We start from the raw sequence: 17,697 nt of genomic DNA, 5'->3' as shown, positions 1-17,697 counted from the left end.
GAACAAACAAGGAGACATGCAGCTCAAATCCAGATAAAATAGCACATACATTCCTAGATTTCTACAATAAGCTATACAAATACAAGCCGCAAAGAACCCCTTCAGCCCCCCCAGGACTTTCTAAGAAATATACAACTGCCAAGACTCACAGAACATCAAAATGAAAACTTAGGCCAACACATCTCAATGGAGGAAGTAGAAGAAACTATTAAACTCCTAAAGCCAGGAAAAGCACCAGTCCCAGATGGACTAACAGCTCTGTACTACAAAAAATTTAACACACTCCTTACACCGCTCCTAACACGCTTCTACAATAACATCTTATTAGGCAAACCGACCCCTGACGAATTTCTAAAAGCACACATAACGATCATCCCCAAACCAAAAAAAGATCACACCTCCCCCAAAAATTACAGACCAATCTCCCTTTTGAATATAGATTATAAGATCCTGACCAGCATCCTAGCAAAACGGCTAAACAATTACCTCTCATCCCTGACACACAAGGATCAAGTAGGTTTCATTCCCTCCCGACAAGCCCCATACAATATTAGGAAAGTCTTAAATCTCATACACACCGCCAACTCGCACAAAACTCCACTGCTAACCCTGGCCCTAGATATTGAGAAGGCCTTTGACAGCCTCTCGTGGGAATACCTATTCCAAGTACTAGGTAAAGTAGGCATCCACGGTAACTTCATCACAGCCCTGCGTACACTATACTCGACCCCCTCAGCAGAGCTAAAACTCCCAACATCGATAGAAAACAAAATATCGGTACAAAGAGGAACTCGACAGGGCTGCCCCCTGTCCCCAGCGCTATTCGCCCTGGCGATGGAGCCCCTCGCTCAACTCATTAGAAATAACCCGAACATATCAGGCCTATCAGTAAAAAATAAAGAATACAAGGTCAGCCTTTTCGCGGATGATATCCTCCTCACCATAACGAAACCACTCACCTCTTTACCCAATCTAATAAAAACCCTGGACTCTTTTGCGGAGGTATCTGGATTGGTAGTTAATATAGAAAAAACAGAAGCCCTTTTTCACAATATACCTGCCCACGCCCCAAAATTGATAGAATTAAATTTCGGATTCAAAGCTTGCCCAAACTACATCACATACCTAGGCATCAAACTCACCCACAACTTAGAGAATCTATACAAATGGAACTACCCACCTCTATTCGCCTCATTAAAAGCTGAACTGAAAAAATGGACACAGCACGCCATCTCATGGATAGGACGCATCAACTCAATAAAAATGAACATTCTACCCCGCCTACTTTACCCATTCAGATGCCTCCCGATAGAAATCCCCGCAAGAGACCTTCAGGAGATGCAAAACTCCATCTCCCATTTCATCTGGAAAAACAAAAAACCCAGAATAAAGCAAAAAATAATGCATTACCACAAGAGACTCGGAGGCCTATCTGTACCCAATTTAAAAAAATACTACACAGCTGCTCAACTAGCACAAATTCCGGCCATATCCGCAGGGAACAAAAGGCCTCTATGGGTAGATATAGAAACCGCCCTCCTGGCCCCAGTAACACTAAAGAATATCTTCTGGGACAGAAAGTGGAAAGCCACTAATATACGCCAGCTGGCCCCACTAACTCCTCACCAATTCCTAATATGGAGAAGAAATAGATTTAAGTACGCCCTGATTTCAAAAACTTCCCCGCTACTACCAATCATCCCCAATCAAGCCCTTCCTTTAAGTTTACGAGAAGAAAACTACCAATGGTGGAAAACCAATCACCTCACGTCAATCCACCGGTTTATGTCCTGGGGTAAGCTTCTTTCCCCTCAACAACTGATTGAAAAACATAAAATCCCAGACCACCTTTGGCTTGAACTGAAACAAATCTACAGTTTCCTCCGCTCCCTAATAGATCCCACAGATCCCCCACTGGTCCCTACGCCATTCGAAGGAACATGTTTATGAGCCCCACTACAACCAGGCATAATATCGCAACTATACTCTAACATGAACAAGCCCATAAGGGAAACGAAACTACCCTACATGCTACGCTGGGAAACAGATCTTGGCATCTCCCTGTCATTACCACGTTGGCATCACTGCTGCACTTCTATCACAAAAGGTAGTCACCAAGTAACCCTTGCAGAATCGTCAATTAAAATCCTACACAGATCATATATAGTACCTACAATAAAACATAAATATTCCCCTTCGACCTCCCCGAATTGCTTTAGGGGCTCTAACAGCCCGGGCACAATAACCCACATCTGGTGGACCTGCCCACGAGTGGCCAGGCTATGGAAAGAAGTATCCAGACTTGTTTCAGGGGTTCTGGACAAGGTGTTCCGCCCGGTGGCATCTGTCTGTCTACTAGCTGACAAGCCTTTAGGCTATAACAACCAACAACATAAACTCTCTCAACAGATATGCATGGCAACAAGAATCTATATTGCTTCCCAATGGTTGAAACCCACTCTCTCTCTAGAACCGATAACCGCTAAGAATGATGCTCTACGAGAAATTAACAGCCATGAGAGAAGATAACATGGATCTATTTTTAAAGACCTGGAGACCCTGGGCAGAATACCTGGAAATTCCAGGCCTGGCCAGACCCCTTAGTGCATAAAAGGAAGAAAAACAAGAAAGGAATAACCCCACAACCTAAGGACAAAGGTAACCTTAAAAAAAAACAAAAAACAACTCCACAGAGAACAAATGCCCTGGCGAAAAACTTGGGAAGAGAGACCAACCAATCTCAAGAACAGGGATACGTACTTAAGCAAAAGGTTAAAGACATACTGCAACATAAGGTATAATACGCGAGCGGGGGAAGGGATGGAGAGGGTGGGGGGAGAGACAACTCACAAACAAAACAAATTCACAAACACAAGCGGCCAGTGTGGACTCACAAATGTTCATTTTGTTTAATAAATGTTATGTCATTTTTAAATACATGTAAACCTGCTATGTACCAGAGAACTCACAATCTTAAAAAAATCATTCTCAAAAAAAAAAAAAAAAGTTTTACATTTTGATCACAAATTTGCTATATAAGACACCCTGTGTGGGGAAATTTCAGAATATATTTTACTGTTAAAATTGAAAACTTAAAGGAGATGTCCCGAGGCAGCAAGTGGGTCTATACACTTCTGTATGGCCATAATAATGCACTTTGTAATATACATTGTGCATTAATTATGAGCCATACAGAAGTTATAAAAAGTTTTTTACTTACCTGCTCCGTTGCTAGCGTCCTCGTCTCCATGGTGCCGACTAATTTTTGGCCTCCGATGGCCAAATTAGCCGCGCTTGCGCAGTCCGGGTCTTCAGCAGTCTTCTATGGGGCTCCGTGTAGCTCCGTGTAGCTCCGCCCCGTCACGTGCCGATTCCAGCCAATCAGGAGGCTGGAATCGGCAGTGGACCGCACAGAAGAGCTGCGGTCCACGAAGACAGAGGATCCCGGCGGCCATCTTCAGCAGGTGAGTATGAAGACGCCGGACCGCCGGGATTCAGGTAAGCGCTGTGCGGGTGGTTTTTTTAACCCCTGCATCGGGGTTGTCTCGCGCCGAACGGGGGGGGGGTTGAAAAAAAAAAAAACCCGTTTCGGCGCGGGACATCTCCTTTAATAAAATACTTTGAGACAAAAAAATGTATCATTTTCTCTTAATCCATTAAAATAACATACTTCCGCCTATTGTATGTCAGAGAAACTAGAGCTAATACAAAATTTTCTTTGTCATATTCATTTTTCTCACCCCAAAATCTGTATGCAGTTCAGGAAACCTTCCAAAATATTTTTAGTTGGACAGTGTAATTACTAGTCTTTTTCTTAAGGATCAGACTGTTTTGGTCCTAAAGCACAAACACGTTTTACCATGTGGTGGTTTTACTGCTTTTTTTTCTTCAGTTATCAAAATTATTTTTGCTGCATTTAGGGCTTTTATTTTTTTTCACTGACTTTTTTTTTCTTTATATTGGGAATATAAGCTAATTTTTTAAATTTAGTATATGTATGCTATATTTAAAGGGGTTGTCCCGCGGCAGCAAGTGGGTCTATACACTTCTGTATGGCCATATTAATGCACTTTGTAATGTACATTGTGCATTAACCCCTTAATGACATGGCCTATTTTGGCGTTGAGGACCAAGCGATTTTTTGGTATTTTTCCATCTCCATTTTTCAAAAGCCATAACTTTTTTATTTTTCCGTGGACACGGCCGTATAAGGGCTTGTTTTTTGCGTGGCGATCTGTAGTTTTTATCGGTGCCACTTTTGGGTATATAGACAATATCGTAAAATTTTTTTTTTTTTTTTTTAATGATAACAGGGAGAGAAAACGTATCAATTCTGCCATAGATTTTTTTTTTTTTTTTACAGCGTTAATCATGCAGCATAAATGACACACAAAATTTTTTCTGCGGGTCGGTACGGTAACAACAATACCAAAATTGTTATATTTTTTTTAGGTTTTTACACTTTTTTGCAATAAAACCCCCTTTTTTTGGAAATCTTTTTTTTTTCTCTATAGCTGCATTCAAAGTCATGTAACTTTTTTATTTTTCTATGTACGGAGCTCTTTAAGGGCTTATTTTTTGCGAGACGAGCTGTAGTTTTTATTGGTACCATTTTGGGAAATGTATGGTATTTTTGATCACTTTTATTGCATTTTTTGTGAGGCAAAATGCTAAAAATTAGCATTTTGCCTCTGTTTTTTAGCGGTTTTTTTTACGCTTTTTGTCGTACAAAATAAAAAGCGTGTTCAACTTTTTGTACACGTCGTTACGGACGCGTCAATACCCAATATGTGGGGTTTTAGTTTTTTTTTCCCTTTTTTTATGCTAATATTAGAAAAAGCATAAAAAAGGGGTTTTTTACATTTTTTTTTTTTTACATTTTTCTTTTTTTTACACTTTTCTTTTCTTTTTTTTATACTATTTGAGTCCCTCTGAGGGACTTACATCACTGTGCCTATGATCGCTGTCATAAGGCATGGCAAAGCTACTGCTCTGCCATGCCTTATCGCTTATACAGCGATTATAGGCACAGGCAATACAGGACGCCAGTGTCTGGCGTCCTGTTGCCATGGTGACAGGCCGGGCTCTCGCGATAACATCGCGAGTTCCGGCCGGAGACACACAGGGATCGCGATCCCTCTGTGAACTCCTTCCCTGCCGCGATCTACTTAGATCGCGGCAGGGAAGGGGTTAACAGCGGCGGGCGCATCTCCGATGTCCCCCCGCTGTTGGAGCGGGACGCCGGCTGTGACTGACAGCCGGCTCCCGCTGCGGGATAGCGCGGGATCTTATGTGATCCCGCGCTATCTCCAGGACGTACCAGGTACGTCATGTTGCGGGAAGTACCAGGCTGCCATGACGTACCAGGTACGTCCAGGAGCGGGAAGGGGTTAATTATGAGCCATACAGAAGTTATAAAAAGTTTTATACTTACCTGCTCCGTTGCTAGCGTCCTCGTTCCCATGGAGCCGACTAATTTTCGGCCTCCGATGGCCAAATTAGCCGCGCTTGCGCAGTCCGGGTCTTCTGCAGTCTTCTATGGGGCCGCTCGTGCAGAATGCCGGCTCCGTGTAGCTCCGCCCCGTCACGTGCCGATTCCAGCCAATCAGGAGGCTGGAATCGGCAATGGACCGCACAGAAGCCCTGCGGTCCACGGAGACAGAGGATCCCGGCGGCCATCTTCAGCAGGTGAGTATGAAGACGCCGGACCGCCGGGATTCAGGTAAGCGCTGTGCGGGTTGTTTTTTTAACCCCTGCATCGGGGTTGTCTCGCGCCGAACGGGGGGGGGGGGGGGTTAAAAAAAAAAAAACCCGTTTCGGCGCGGGACAACCCCTTTAAGTATGGTAACTTAATTTAAAAGCCATACACATTTTGTGCAAATTAGGGCTTATCGCCATATCTGGCCACTCAATGGGACTCTGCTTTAACCCCTTGAGTGGCGGGTTTCTTACCACCCTGTCAGACTAACCAGGGCAGATTTTTTTAAATGGTCTAATCGTTTCATTTCAACTCATTTTCCAGTCGCGTTCCAAGAGCGATAACTTTTTCATTTTTCCATTGACACAGCCATACGAGGGCTTGTTTTTTGCGGGACAAGTTGTACTTTTTGATGGCATCATTTTGGGGTATATATAATGTATTGCATAACTTTTGTAAAAAGATTTGTAGGGAGATTGGGGGGAAAAAAAAAATTCTGCCATTTTGTTTTTTGGATTTCATTTTTACGGTATTAAGCGTGCAGAATAAATAACGTGATAACGTTATTCTCTTAGCACGATTCCAGCAATACCGAGCTTATACAGTTTTTTTTAGGTTTTGCTATTTTTGTACATTTAAAATATTTTTTTTCTTAAAGGTTTGCTTTTCCAGGCGTCATCCTGACGGCAGACATGGAGGTTGCACCTTGACCTCGTAGGGACAGGAAGCAAGAGACTTTAAAAGGCTCCTCCCGTCTCCCATTCACCAGTGCTTCCTGTCCCTACAGGGACATGCAAGAGGAGCTCCCTCCAGGGAGCTGCAGGATAACAACCGGGATTGACGGTCCACAGGGCCGCTTCCCCTCTCACCTTCCCAAGAGGAATCTTGCTGACAAGCGGGGCTGACGGTCCACAGGGCTGCTTCCCCGTTTACCTCCCCTCCGGAGAGTCAGCGCGGTCCGGGAGCACGGCGGGCCACAGGTCTGACCGCCCGGGGTTCACCACCGCAGTGGTCGGAGCAGCGGACCAGAGGTCCTTGAGTCCCCTCCTTCCTCTTCCAGTTCGGAGTTGTTTCAGCCGGGGAGAGCGGCGGGCCACAGGCTCAGATGCCTCTCTCCTCCAGGCATGCCGGCGCGGCCGCGCGGCGTCGGGGGGCGGAGCCAATGACGCGGCGTGACGCGGTGACGTCAGACGCCGCCAGCTGACCCGGAACAGCGGGATATTTGAAAATGGAGACCCCCCGACAAGCTTCCACTGACAGCACACCTTCAGAGAAGGATTCATCTGTCTAATCTGGTTCTGTCTGCGTTTCTGCATCATGACTACAAAGCAACCAGAGATGGAAGCCCTGCAAACTGTAAGTGTTACTTGTTGCAGGAATGTTATGCTCAGGGATTTACCATTGTATGGGCCGTTTTCCCTTATGTGCATGCATGTATATTCTGCAGTCCACTCGGTCTAAACAGGACCTAAAGAAAAAAACACAGAAAAGGCGCTCTGTGTCTTTAAAAAAAAAAAAAAAGCCGCTATGCCCCGATTGTACCTCCAAGATCCTTACGGATGAACAGGCCGCATTCAGGGAAGATATTAGATCCCTGGTTAGAGAGGAGGTCCGGGCATCAATTTCCAGTCTCCCCCCCCAGCTCAGCGGGAAGGAAGGGCCGCTAAAAGGGCGAGCCACATACCGCTAACGAGCTCAGAGTTTGAGCAATCCCTGCGCGACTTGTCAAATGGCGAACTCTTTGACCGTCCCCCTGATGCCAGGGATGAGAATAAAAAGTACTATTTCTCATCGGTGGACCCGATCAAAGCAGTCAGGGATACGATGAAGGTCGAGGATGTGGTCGAGCAAAGGTCCGTACAGGACGACATGTCCGGCGGGCTCAGACCAAGGAACCGCACAGTGTTTCCGGTTAATGATACCCTGAAGAAAGTAATCAGGGATGAGTGCGCTGCGCGGACAAACACCTCTATTTGTCCCGCGAATATAAACAGGGACTCCGCTTTGCGGAGAAAGACGTGAGCATCTACGCGCGGTCCGGGAGCACGGCGGGCCACAGGTCTGACCGCCCAGGGTTCACCGTCGGAGCGGCGGACCAGAGGTCCTTGCGTCCCCTCCTTCCCCTGCCACAGCTCGGCGCAGTTGTTTTCAGCTGGGGAGAGCGGCGGGCCACAGGCTCAGATGCCTCTCTCCTCCAGGCAGGCCGGCGCGGTCGCGCGCGGCATCAGGCACAGGTGGCCATAATGGCCAAAAGACAGCCCTGCCATTCAAGGACTCCTCATCTTAAAGACCTGATGGACAGGGTTGATGCCTTGATGAAACGAGCTGGCAAACAACGGCCTATACGCTGAAATCCAATATCGCAGCGACTTCTGTGGCGAGGTCGATGTTCCTCTAATTGGGGGAACTCGACGACCAGAGTAAACAGAAGGCCCCTAGAGATGCGTTACTGGAATGCATGCCTCTACTTAGATCAGCAACAGGCGGTCTGCCTGAAAACATGGAAAGCAGATATGGCTTCCAAAGGAAGGCCGTGTAACATCTCGGTTTCATGGCCAGCACATGTTTGGCGCGGACTTGGAGGAGATCCTAAAAAGAGCTACCGACAGGACCCACAGTTTCCCGGACCAAGCAAGAACGGGATTTCCCCACAAACCTCAGCCATCCTTCAAGCCATACCGAGGCAAAGGAAAGACGGGGTGCTGGTCCTACCCCAAAGGAGGCAGGAGTAAGACAAAAACAACCCCTTCCCCTGTAGGCAAGTACCAGATAGGGGGCAGACTATTGAGCTTTCCCGGCCCCCACGGGCTCACCCAAGGACGCTACAGAGAGCCACCCTGGGCAACTGGGACGGGGCAACAACCTCTCTGGACCGCAGAATGCCCGTGTCATCAGCGGTCACAACGTCCCTCTGCTGGTGGCGGTCAACTGGCAACCTAGAAGCGGAGTCCCCATGGGTGACAGAGCCCTTCATCTCCGTAGTCACCAACGCAAGCCAGCCTGGCTGGGGAGCGCAAGTGGGGCAGCGTTTGCTCCAGGGCAAATGGGGTCCGACATTGCGTGCCTAGACCTCACATTTCAGAGAGCTTAGGGCCATCTGGGAGCATGTTAAGATCTTCTCGGATAACGGGACCTCCGTTTCACTTATTCACCACCAAGGAGGCACCAGAAACTTCCACCTGCTGAAATTAACAGCCTGGATTTTCCGATGGGCCGAGTCCACGGTACAGTCCCTGACAGCGGTCCATCTCAAAGGATCTCAGATCCTGACAGACGACTTTCTAAGTCAAAGAGGCCTAGACCCCAGGGAATGGTCTCTGAATCAAGAGGAATTTCGTCTCATTACAGAAACCTGGGGCAGTCCACAGGTGGATCTGTTTGCGAGCAGCAAAAATTCAGAGTGTCCCGCCTATTTTTCCCTAGATCCGAGGGACAAGTCCGAGGGGTTGGACGCCTTTTCCCATAGTTGGGATTTCAGTCTGGCATACGCCTTCCCCCTTCCCCATACCCCTGATCCCGAGAGTTCTTCAGAAGGTCCAGCAGAGCAACATCACGCTGATCCTGATCACCCAACACTGGGGAAAAAAGGGCATGGTTTCCGGTGCTCCTAAAGCTCGCCATCTCGGAGCCAATCCGCCTTCCATCCAGGAAGGACCTTCTAGCGCAGGGCCTAGTTCTGTGCCCCAACCTAGAGAGACTGAACCTCGCAGTGTGGATATTGAGGAACAGACGCTAAGACAAGGTCTGTCCTCCAGAGTTATCGCGACTCTACGCAAGTCCCGAAAACCTGTAACCTCAGCTACTTATAATAAGATCGGGGAAAAATTCTCCTCCTGGAGGGGGCTTGAGGTCTCCAATCCTGACACTTTGGTGGCGGAGATTTTGGACTTCCTCCAGATAAGAACCTGAGACCAGGAACCCTGGAAGTACAGGTAGCAGCGCTCTCAGCCATTCTAGACCAACCTTGGGCAGATCATAGACTGATCCGCAGGTTCATGAAAGCGGCAGAAAGAATGCGGTCAGTTAGCCGTAGTACAGTCCCCCCCCCCCCCCCCCATGGGACCTGAACCTAGTTCTCCAAAGCCTCTGCAAAGACCCCCTCAACCTATCGATCAGATTCCAATTAGGTTCCTCACGTTTAAAACTGTGTTCCTAGTAGCTATCACAGCAGCAAGGCACGGAAGCGAGCTCCAGGCCCTATCTTGTAAGATGTCTTACCTATTAAGCCAGGACAATAGGGTCATAGAAAAAAACAGACCCCCGTTTTTCTTCCAAAGGTAGCCTCAAAATTCCACAGACAGCAAGAAATTATTCTCCCATCCTTCTGTCAAAATCCCCAAAACGATAGGGAAAGAGACTACCATAGCCTGGATGCAAGGAAGGCCATCCTATGCTACCCAGAGCAGACATTATCCTTTTAGGAAGGCTGACTGTCTTTTGTTCAATTTCAGGGGCCAGGCAGAGGAAGAGCGGCTTCTAGGAGACCCCTTAGCCACCGGATAAAATCCACCATCCAGCAGGCCTACTCGTCCTGCAACAGCGCTATCCCGGAAGGACTCAAGGCCCATTCTACCAGGGCAGTATCCTGCTCCTGGGCAGAGGGGGCTATGGCGACGCCGGACCAAATCTGTAAGGCAGCCACATGGTCCAACCTGCACACATTCGCAAAACATTACAGGCCGATTGCGGACCTCTCCTCCGATCTCTCTCTTTCGGGAGAGAGGTCCTGCAGGCAGTGGTCCCTCCCTAAAGAGTTAATCTGGTATACTCCATGTCTGCCGTCAGGATGACGCCTGGAAAAGGGAGTGAATTTCTTACCGAAAATTCCTTTTTCCTGAGTCATCCTGACGGCACGTATTTCCCTCCCAAAAATTCACACGTTTATATAAACGTTTATGCGGGCACGAACCAGTAGCCCAGAGGCTCCTATGTTGGACATTTCCTTTTATGCGGAAAATTTGTGCATATTATCTTGTGTTATGTCCGGGTAAGCTACCCTCTTATTGTTTATGTTCAAATGAAACTAACCATGTTATTTTTTTTCGGAGCAAATAAATATCTTCCTTGGTTAACCGCGACATGTCCATGTAAGTAAGTTAGAAGACACTGGTGAATGGGAGACGGGAGGAGCCTTTTAAAGTCTCTTGCTTCCTGTCCCTACGAGGTCAAGGTGCAACCTCCATGTCTGCCGTCAGGATGACTCAGGAAAAAGGAATTTTCGGTAAGAAATTCACTCCCTTTTGTGTCGCCGCATTCCAAGAGCCGTATTAATGTTATTTTCCCATTACCAGAGCTCTAGAAGGCCTTGTTTTTTGCAGGATAAACTCTAGTCTTCATTTATCTAATTTTTTTGGAACATGTAAAATCTGTAATTCTAGCATGTTTTTTATTTTTATTTTCCACTGCATTCTCTGAGCAGTGTAAATAATGTATTGAAGTAATTCTACAGTCCAGTACGATTATGCCAATACCAAATTGTAATGATTTTTTTTTTCACGACTTTTTCACACTTAAAAAAAAAAAAAAAAGTAATAAAAAGTTAAAATCAACCTTCCTTTTGCCGTATCTATGATAAAATTTCTAAATCATAAAGAAAGATACATATTTGGTATCACAGTGTCCGTAAATGACTGATCTATCAAAGTAGTGCATTATGTACCCAGTACAGTGAACGTAGTTCGAAAAAAAAATAACGCCACAAATGCACTTTTTCAGTCACCCTGTCCCCCAGAAAAATGCAATAAAAAACAATCAAAAAGTCTCATGTATTCTAAGTTAGTACTAAAATAAACTACAGGACATCCCGCAAAAAATGAGCCCTAGCTCAAGTACGTTGATGGAAAAATGTAAAAAATTATTGCGGCAGAAGATGCAGCAGAAAATAATTTTAAAAAATTAAATGTCTTTGAAAAAAAATACAAGTACTACAGCAAAAAAAAAAATATACAAGTTGGGTATCGTAGTAATCCTACCGACCCGTAGAATAAAGTTATCATGTCGTTTATGTTGCAGTTTGTGTGCCGTAGAAACAAAACGCACTGAAATATGGCGGAATGTCTTTTTTTTTTTTTCATTTTACTCCACTTAAAATTTTGTAAAAGTTTTTCAGTACATTATATGGTCCTTTAAATAGCACCATTGAAAAATCCAACTCATCCAGCAAAAATCAAGCCCTCATGCAGCTATGTCGATGGATAAATAAAGGGGTTATAATTTTTTAAACAGTGGGAGGAAAAAAAGAAATAGGGAAAAAAGAAAAAAAGGAGCGGTGTCATTAAGGGGTTAAATAATGTACTAACTTCCTTCTCTGTGTCATTATGACGCAGGGATACCACATGTGTAATTTTAGTTTTAGTTTTTTGCAAAGTAAAGGGAGACAAGTGTTTTTTGTTTTTTATTTTTTAAATAATTTAACTTTTTTTAAACTTTTTTTTTCCCCCTTTAGGGGACTTCCACAGAGATCCATCAGGACCCCCTGAATGTGATCAGGGGGTCCGATGGTGACAGCCCTTTACATGCTGCAGTCACATAGACTGCAGTATGTAAGGGGTTAACACAGCAGAGATCTGAGGTTTTCTCTGATCTCTGCTGTAAGAGCTGGTGCCTGGCTGTCCTCTAATGGGAGATTGCCGGCAGATCGGCAGTATCTCTCAGGTTCTTATTTCAAAATCCTGAACTGCTCTGTGTGGGTCTGTGCAGCTCCCATAGCGATACATAGCCCGGAAATCTTCCGGGCTATATCACTATTGGCAGTGGAGCTCGTCCCGGAAAATTTCCGGGCTTGCCACTCAAGGGGTTAATTAAGCTTGAGATAGAAGCTTATTTATGTGACTGTACTGATATGATGGATCCCATGACAGCAATTGGCCCCTCTGCACCACTATTGTTTGGACAACAAGAGTGAAGCAAGCTTTAGGGTATGTTCACAAAAGGCGACTATACTGCAGATGTTGTGTCAGGATTTTCTGTTTGAAAAAATTTCAGCGCTAAGAGTAATGGCAAACAGATTTTTAGCAGAAGAAATGCACATGAAAACTTAGTGGGCAATTTGTTGATACGACGATCCAACTTCTTGCATTCCAATAATGTGCCCCGTCTCAAACTCTGGTAATGGGGCAAAATCTTATTGATTGTGTTGTAGAGGCATCTAGTGATCAACAAGCAGAAGAATAGACCAAGGGGTAACCACTTTTAGGGCCTCCAATGACAAGACCGTTCATCTAATCACACCACAGCTCCCATCATTTGTTTTTCAGCAAAATGACAACTCCTAGCTCACTTTTTTTGTTGTTTTTGTTTTTCTTACAAAGAGTGCATTTTCTATTTTGATATAAGTCACATTGTCACTTAAAATTGCAAAACAAAATTAAATTTGACATGCTGCTATTTGATCATTAAAATTAATTTATAGTGTTTTCATCTTTTAAAGCGTGCCGTCTGCTATCTGCTTTGGGCATGGATCTGTGAGAGGATTCAGACATGCAAAAAAAAGAAATGATCGTGTAATTGAAGACTGAAAACCAGAAATATTATACACTGTATCTAATCTTACAATGGTAACAGTATTTCAGACGTGAGGCTTTTCCAGTGTGACCAAGAAATAGTTTGTACGTGAATAAAATTCTATATATGTGTTAGTTATATGAACGCAAGAATGAAAGATTATCCATCATTTCAGGTGCCTTTTCAGAATAAACTGCTGTGTGTGTAGCCGAATACTATTTTTGTTCATTATATAACTTGCATATGAAATATATGTCACCAGTTTCCTATTTATTAGTTCTCCTTCAGCTAATGGGTATTGACTAGAGATGAGCGAGCGTACTCGGAAAAGCACTACTCGCTCGAGTAATGTGCTTTATCCGAGTATCGCTGTGCTCGGGTCTGAAGATTCGGGTGCCGCTGCGGCTGACAGTTGAGTTGCAGCGGGGAGCAGGGGAGAGCGGGCGGGAGAGAGGGAGTGAAAGATCTTACCTCCGTTCCTCCCCGCTCTCCCCTGCAGCTCCCCGCTCCGTGCCGGCACCCGAATCTTCAGACCCCTCATTCACAGCACACAGAGAGGATATACTATTATCCCTTCTTACTGTAGCACACTCTTAAAAACAGTACCAGTACTAAGCAGTGTAGTTTCACACATAGTGTAGATCATTATGTGGTGTTTTGTTTTTTTGAGAACTTGACCATGTGATGTAGAAAGAGTTTATCCATACCTCATGCTTGTCCAGGCAGCCTATAGTAAATGCCTACAAAGGTACCATCGACGTAGCCAGTTGTACACTTCTGGAATTCTGTTCCATGGCCATCCATTGGGCGGATGAATGAGAAGACCACCTCTGCTGCTAGTTCCTTCACCTTCTGGTCTAGGTCTTCAAAGTCTCTGTAGATAGTTGCAAGGTATTTTTTAAAGGGTCATTTGTCCCTACATGTGTCAGAAGGAATGGGAATTGGCCTGTAGGACAGAGGAGTCTTGATAGCCTGTCAGACACACATTTGATTTGTGCACCTGGAAGACAGCACACCTCTCCTGAGGTTATGTCAGGCCTGTAAACAGCTGCCTCTGTTCCTCTCAATAGGGAATTCCCCCACAACCAGCACTTTTCTCTTATTCTTCACAGCAACACTTCTTTTTCTCCATCCAAGAGAATTCTGTGTACTGCATACACAGTTCTTAGTGAGCAAAGTCATTTCTTGATTACTTAATTGTTCTCCTGCGTGAGAACCTGGTACTGGTTCCTGAGCAGTATGGGTGCTGAATGACTACTGAGCCTTCTACTTCTTTGGGTCACATGCTTCCATTTCTTAGCTGCTTTAGGTACACTGACCATTTTTTTCCTTCAGCATTCTTAAAAGGTACTTCTGCTCTGTCAAGGAAATACTCCTGTTCCTTAATGAGTTTCAATGTAGCTATTCTCTTCTAAAGACTTTGCACCTTTTCCTCCAATAGAAATACAAGCTTGCATTTCTGGCAGGTGAAGTTTGGCTTTTCCTCTGATAGGTCTATAAACATATAGCATACATTGCAGCTCATCATATGGCTACTCACCCCTTCCATGTTGTCAATTAATATTCACATCCAAACTTCAAGAATTATAGTGATCTATAAGATGCTACTAAGTGTAAAACTTATCTTCCTGGAGCTCCAAACTGGGGTCTGACAATGTCCTCCTCAGTAGCTAAACCCAGCAATCTTTCCACTCGCATCTTCACGCTTCCCAAAATGCATTGGGTATATGCATAGACATGAAGCTGTTCTGTGTAGGTTTTAAAGGGGTATTTCCATATTCGACATTTATGGTATATCCACAACTTTCCATTAACTGTTATAGGAGTTCTGAAAACAGCCAACTAATCTATTATTTAAACACTAAGACAAACACTAAACAGCCACAGCTCTCAATATAACAAGGGTTTGTGAGTGGCTGACTCATCAGTGTCCTCACATGCTCCTCTATTTAGCAGTCTGGCACTTTGTATGTTGGGGGTTATGTGGTTTATGTGCCTGCCACCTTGTATCAGCATATCGGTAAGAATATGGCCGTGATTTTTTATTTTTTTTTGCTGTATATTTCCCCTTTTGTAATTTGAATTTTTTTAACATGTTTTGACTGGTATGAAGTATAGGTATTTATATGTATATTTACCTTGTTATTAGCAGACAATGTGTGTGACTTCGCTGTCCTCGGCCCCATCCAGCAATGTCTCTCAGCGCAGCATCCAGCTGTCGCTAGCGCAAGCCTTGGAGTGCAAGCGCAAATACACCGCCACACACCAGCACGCTCAAGGTTTAAACGTGCACATTGCCAAATTCATCAGCCTGGAGATGCTGCCGTACAGGCTTGTGGAAACAGAGGCTTTCAAAAGCATGATAGCCGCAGCGGTCCCACGCTACTCGGTCCCCAGTCGCCACTATTTTTCCCGGTGTGCCGTCCCAGCCCTACACCAGCACGTCTCCCGCAACATAAATCGTGCCCTCACCAACGCGGTTACTGGGAAGGTCCACTTAACCACGGACACGTGGACAAGTACTGGCGGGCAGGGCCACTATATCTCCCTGCCGACACACTGGGTGAATTTGGTGGAGGCTGGGACCGAGTCAGAGCCTGGGACCGCACACGTCCTACCCACACCCAGAATAGGAGGTCCTTCCTCAGTTCGGGTATCTGCAGTGGTCTATTCCACTTCCTCTAAACCCTCCCCCTCCTCCTCCTACACAACCTCTACCTCTCAAGAAATGTGAGCAGCACGTCGCCAGCAGTCGGTGCGGCAGCACAGCGGTGGGCAAGCGTCAGCAGGCCGTGCTGAAACTACTCAGCCTAGGTGACGAGGCACACGGCCCCCGAGCTGTTGCAGGGTCTGACTGAGCAGACCGACCTCTGGCTTTCGCCGCTGAGCCTCCAACCGGGCATGGTTGTGTGTGACAACAGTCGTAACCTGGTGGCGGCTCTGCAGCTCGTAAGCCTCACACACATGCCATGCCTGGTCCACGTCTTCAATCTGGTGGTTCAGCGGTTTCTGAAAAACTACCCGCACTTGTCAGACCTGCTCGGCAAGGTGCGCCGCATCTGTGCACATTTCCACAAGTCCACCACGGACGCTGCCACCCTGCGGACCCTACAACATCGGTTTAATCTGCCAGAGCACAGGCTGCTGTGCGACGTGCTCACATGGTGGAATTCTACGCTCCACATGTTGGCCAGGCTATATGAGCAGCGTAGAGCAATAGTGGAATACCAACTCCAACATGGGCGGCGTAGTGGAGTCAGCCTCCACAATTCTTTACCAAGGAGTAGGCCTGGATGGCAGACATCTGCCAGGTCCTAGGAAACTTTGAGGAGTCTACCCATATGGTGAGCGGTGATGCTGCAATCATTAGCGTCACCATTCCTCTGCTATGCCTGCTGAGAAGTTCGCTGCAAAGCATAAAGGCTGACTCTTTGCGGTCGGAACAGGAGACGGGGTAAGAGAGTATGTCGCTTGATAGTCAGAGCACCCTCATGTCTATATCTCAGCGCGCTTTAGAGGACGAGGAGGAGGAGGGGGAAGAGACAGCTGGGCCCCCGTGCAGAGGGTACCCATGCTGCTTGCCTCCCATCTGTTCAGCGTGTATGGCCTGTGGACGAGGAGGAGGAGGAGGATCCTGAAAGTGATCTTCCTAGTGAGGACAGCCATGTCTTGCGTACTGACACCCTGGCATACATGGCTGACTTCATGTTAGGCTGCCTTTCTCGTGACCCTCGCGTTACACGCATTCTGGCCACTACGGATTACTGGGTGTACACCCTTCTCGACCCCCGGTATAAGGAGAACCTTTCCACTCTCATTCCCGAAGAGGAAAGGGGTTTGAGAGTGATGCAATACCACAGGGCCCTGGTGGACAAACTGATGGTAAACTTCCTATCTGATAGCGCTAGTGGCAGAAGGCGCAGTTCCGAGGGCCAAGTAGCAGGGGAGGCGCGGAGATCAGGCAGCATGTTCAGCGCAGGCAGGGGAACACTCTCCAAGGCCTTTGCCAGCTTTATGGCTCCCCAGTCAAGGCTGAGTCGGAGGGAGCACTGTAAAAAGATGGTGACGGAGTACGCAGCCGATCGTACCACTGTCCTCCATGATGCCTCTGCTCCATACAACTTTTGGGTGTCAAAGCAGGACACGTGGCATGAACTTGCGCTGTATGCCCTGGAGGTGCTGGCTTGCCCTGCTACTAGCGTCTTGTCAGAGAGGGTGTTTAGTGCAGCTGGGGGAATCATCACGGACAAGCGTAGCCGTCTGTCAACTGTCAGTGCCGACATGCTTACATTCATAAAGATGAACAAAGCCTGGATTTCCCCAGACTTCTCTTCTCCACCGGCGGAGAGCAGCAGAACCTAAAGATTCTTTTCGCTGCAACCGCAGATAAAAGCTCTCTTCTCTGTCACCGGTAAAACGGGGCATTTAGCTTTGTCAATCTGTCTCTGACATTAGTCCTCCTCCTGCTACTCCTCCTTCAGAAGCAACATGTCATC

The 17,697-nt window shown here is 46.3% G+C and overlaps 1 protein-coding gene across 1 annotated transcript in view; it reads left to right on the top strand.

The window, feature by feature from the left end:
* ZNF511 (zinc finger protein 511) overlaps nucleotides 1-13,414 on the top strand; it is a 54,397-nt gene extending 40,983 nt beyond the window's left edge. Inside the window, exon 5 of the mRNA XM_066600338.1 lies at nucleotides 13,128-13,414. Within this exon, the coding sequence (XP_066456435.1) occupies nucleotides 13,128-13,215 (88 nt within the window). The 3' untranslated portion in view covers nucleotides 13,216-13,414. The remainder of the gene's footprint in view (nucleotides 1-13,127) is intronic.
* The last annotated feature ends 4,283 nt before the right edge of the window (nucleotides 13,415-17,697 follow it).

Source organism: Eleutherodactylus coqui, chromosome 4, assembly GCF_035609145.1.
Source record: "Eleutherodactylus coqui strain aEleCoq1 chromosome 4, aEleCoq1.hap1, whole genome shotgun sequence".
In the NCBI taxonomy this organism is placed as follows: domain Eukaryota; kingdom Metazoa; phylum Chordata; class Amphibia; order Anura; family Eleutherodactylidae; genus Eleutherodactylus; species Eleutherodactylus coqui.
This window is presented reverse-complemented; position numbering and strand designations above follow the sequence as displayed.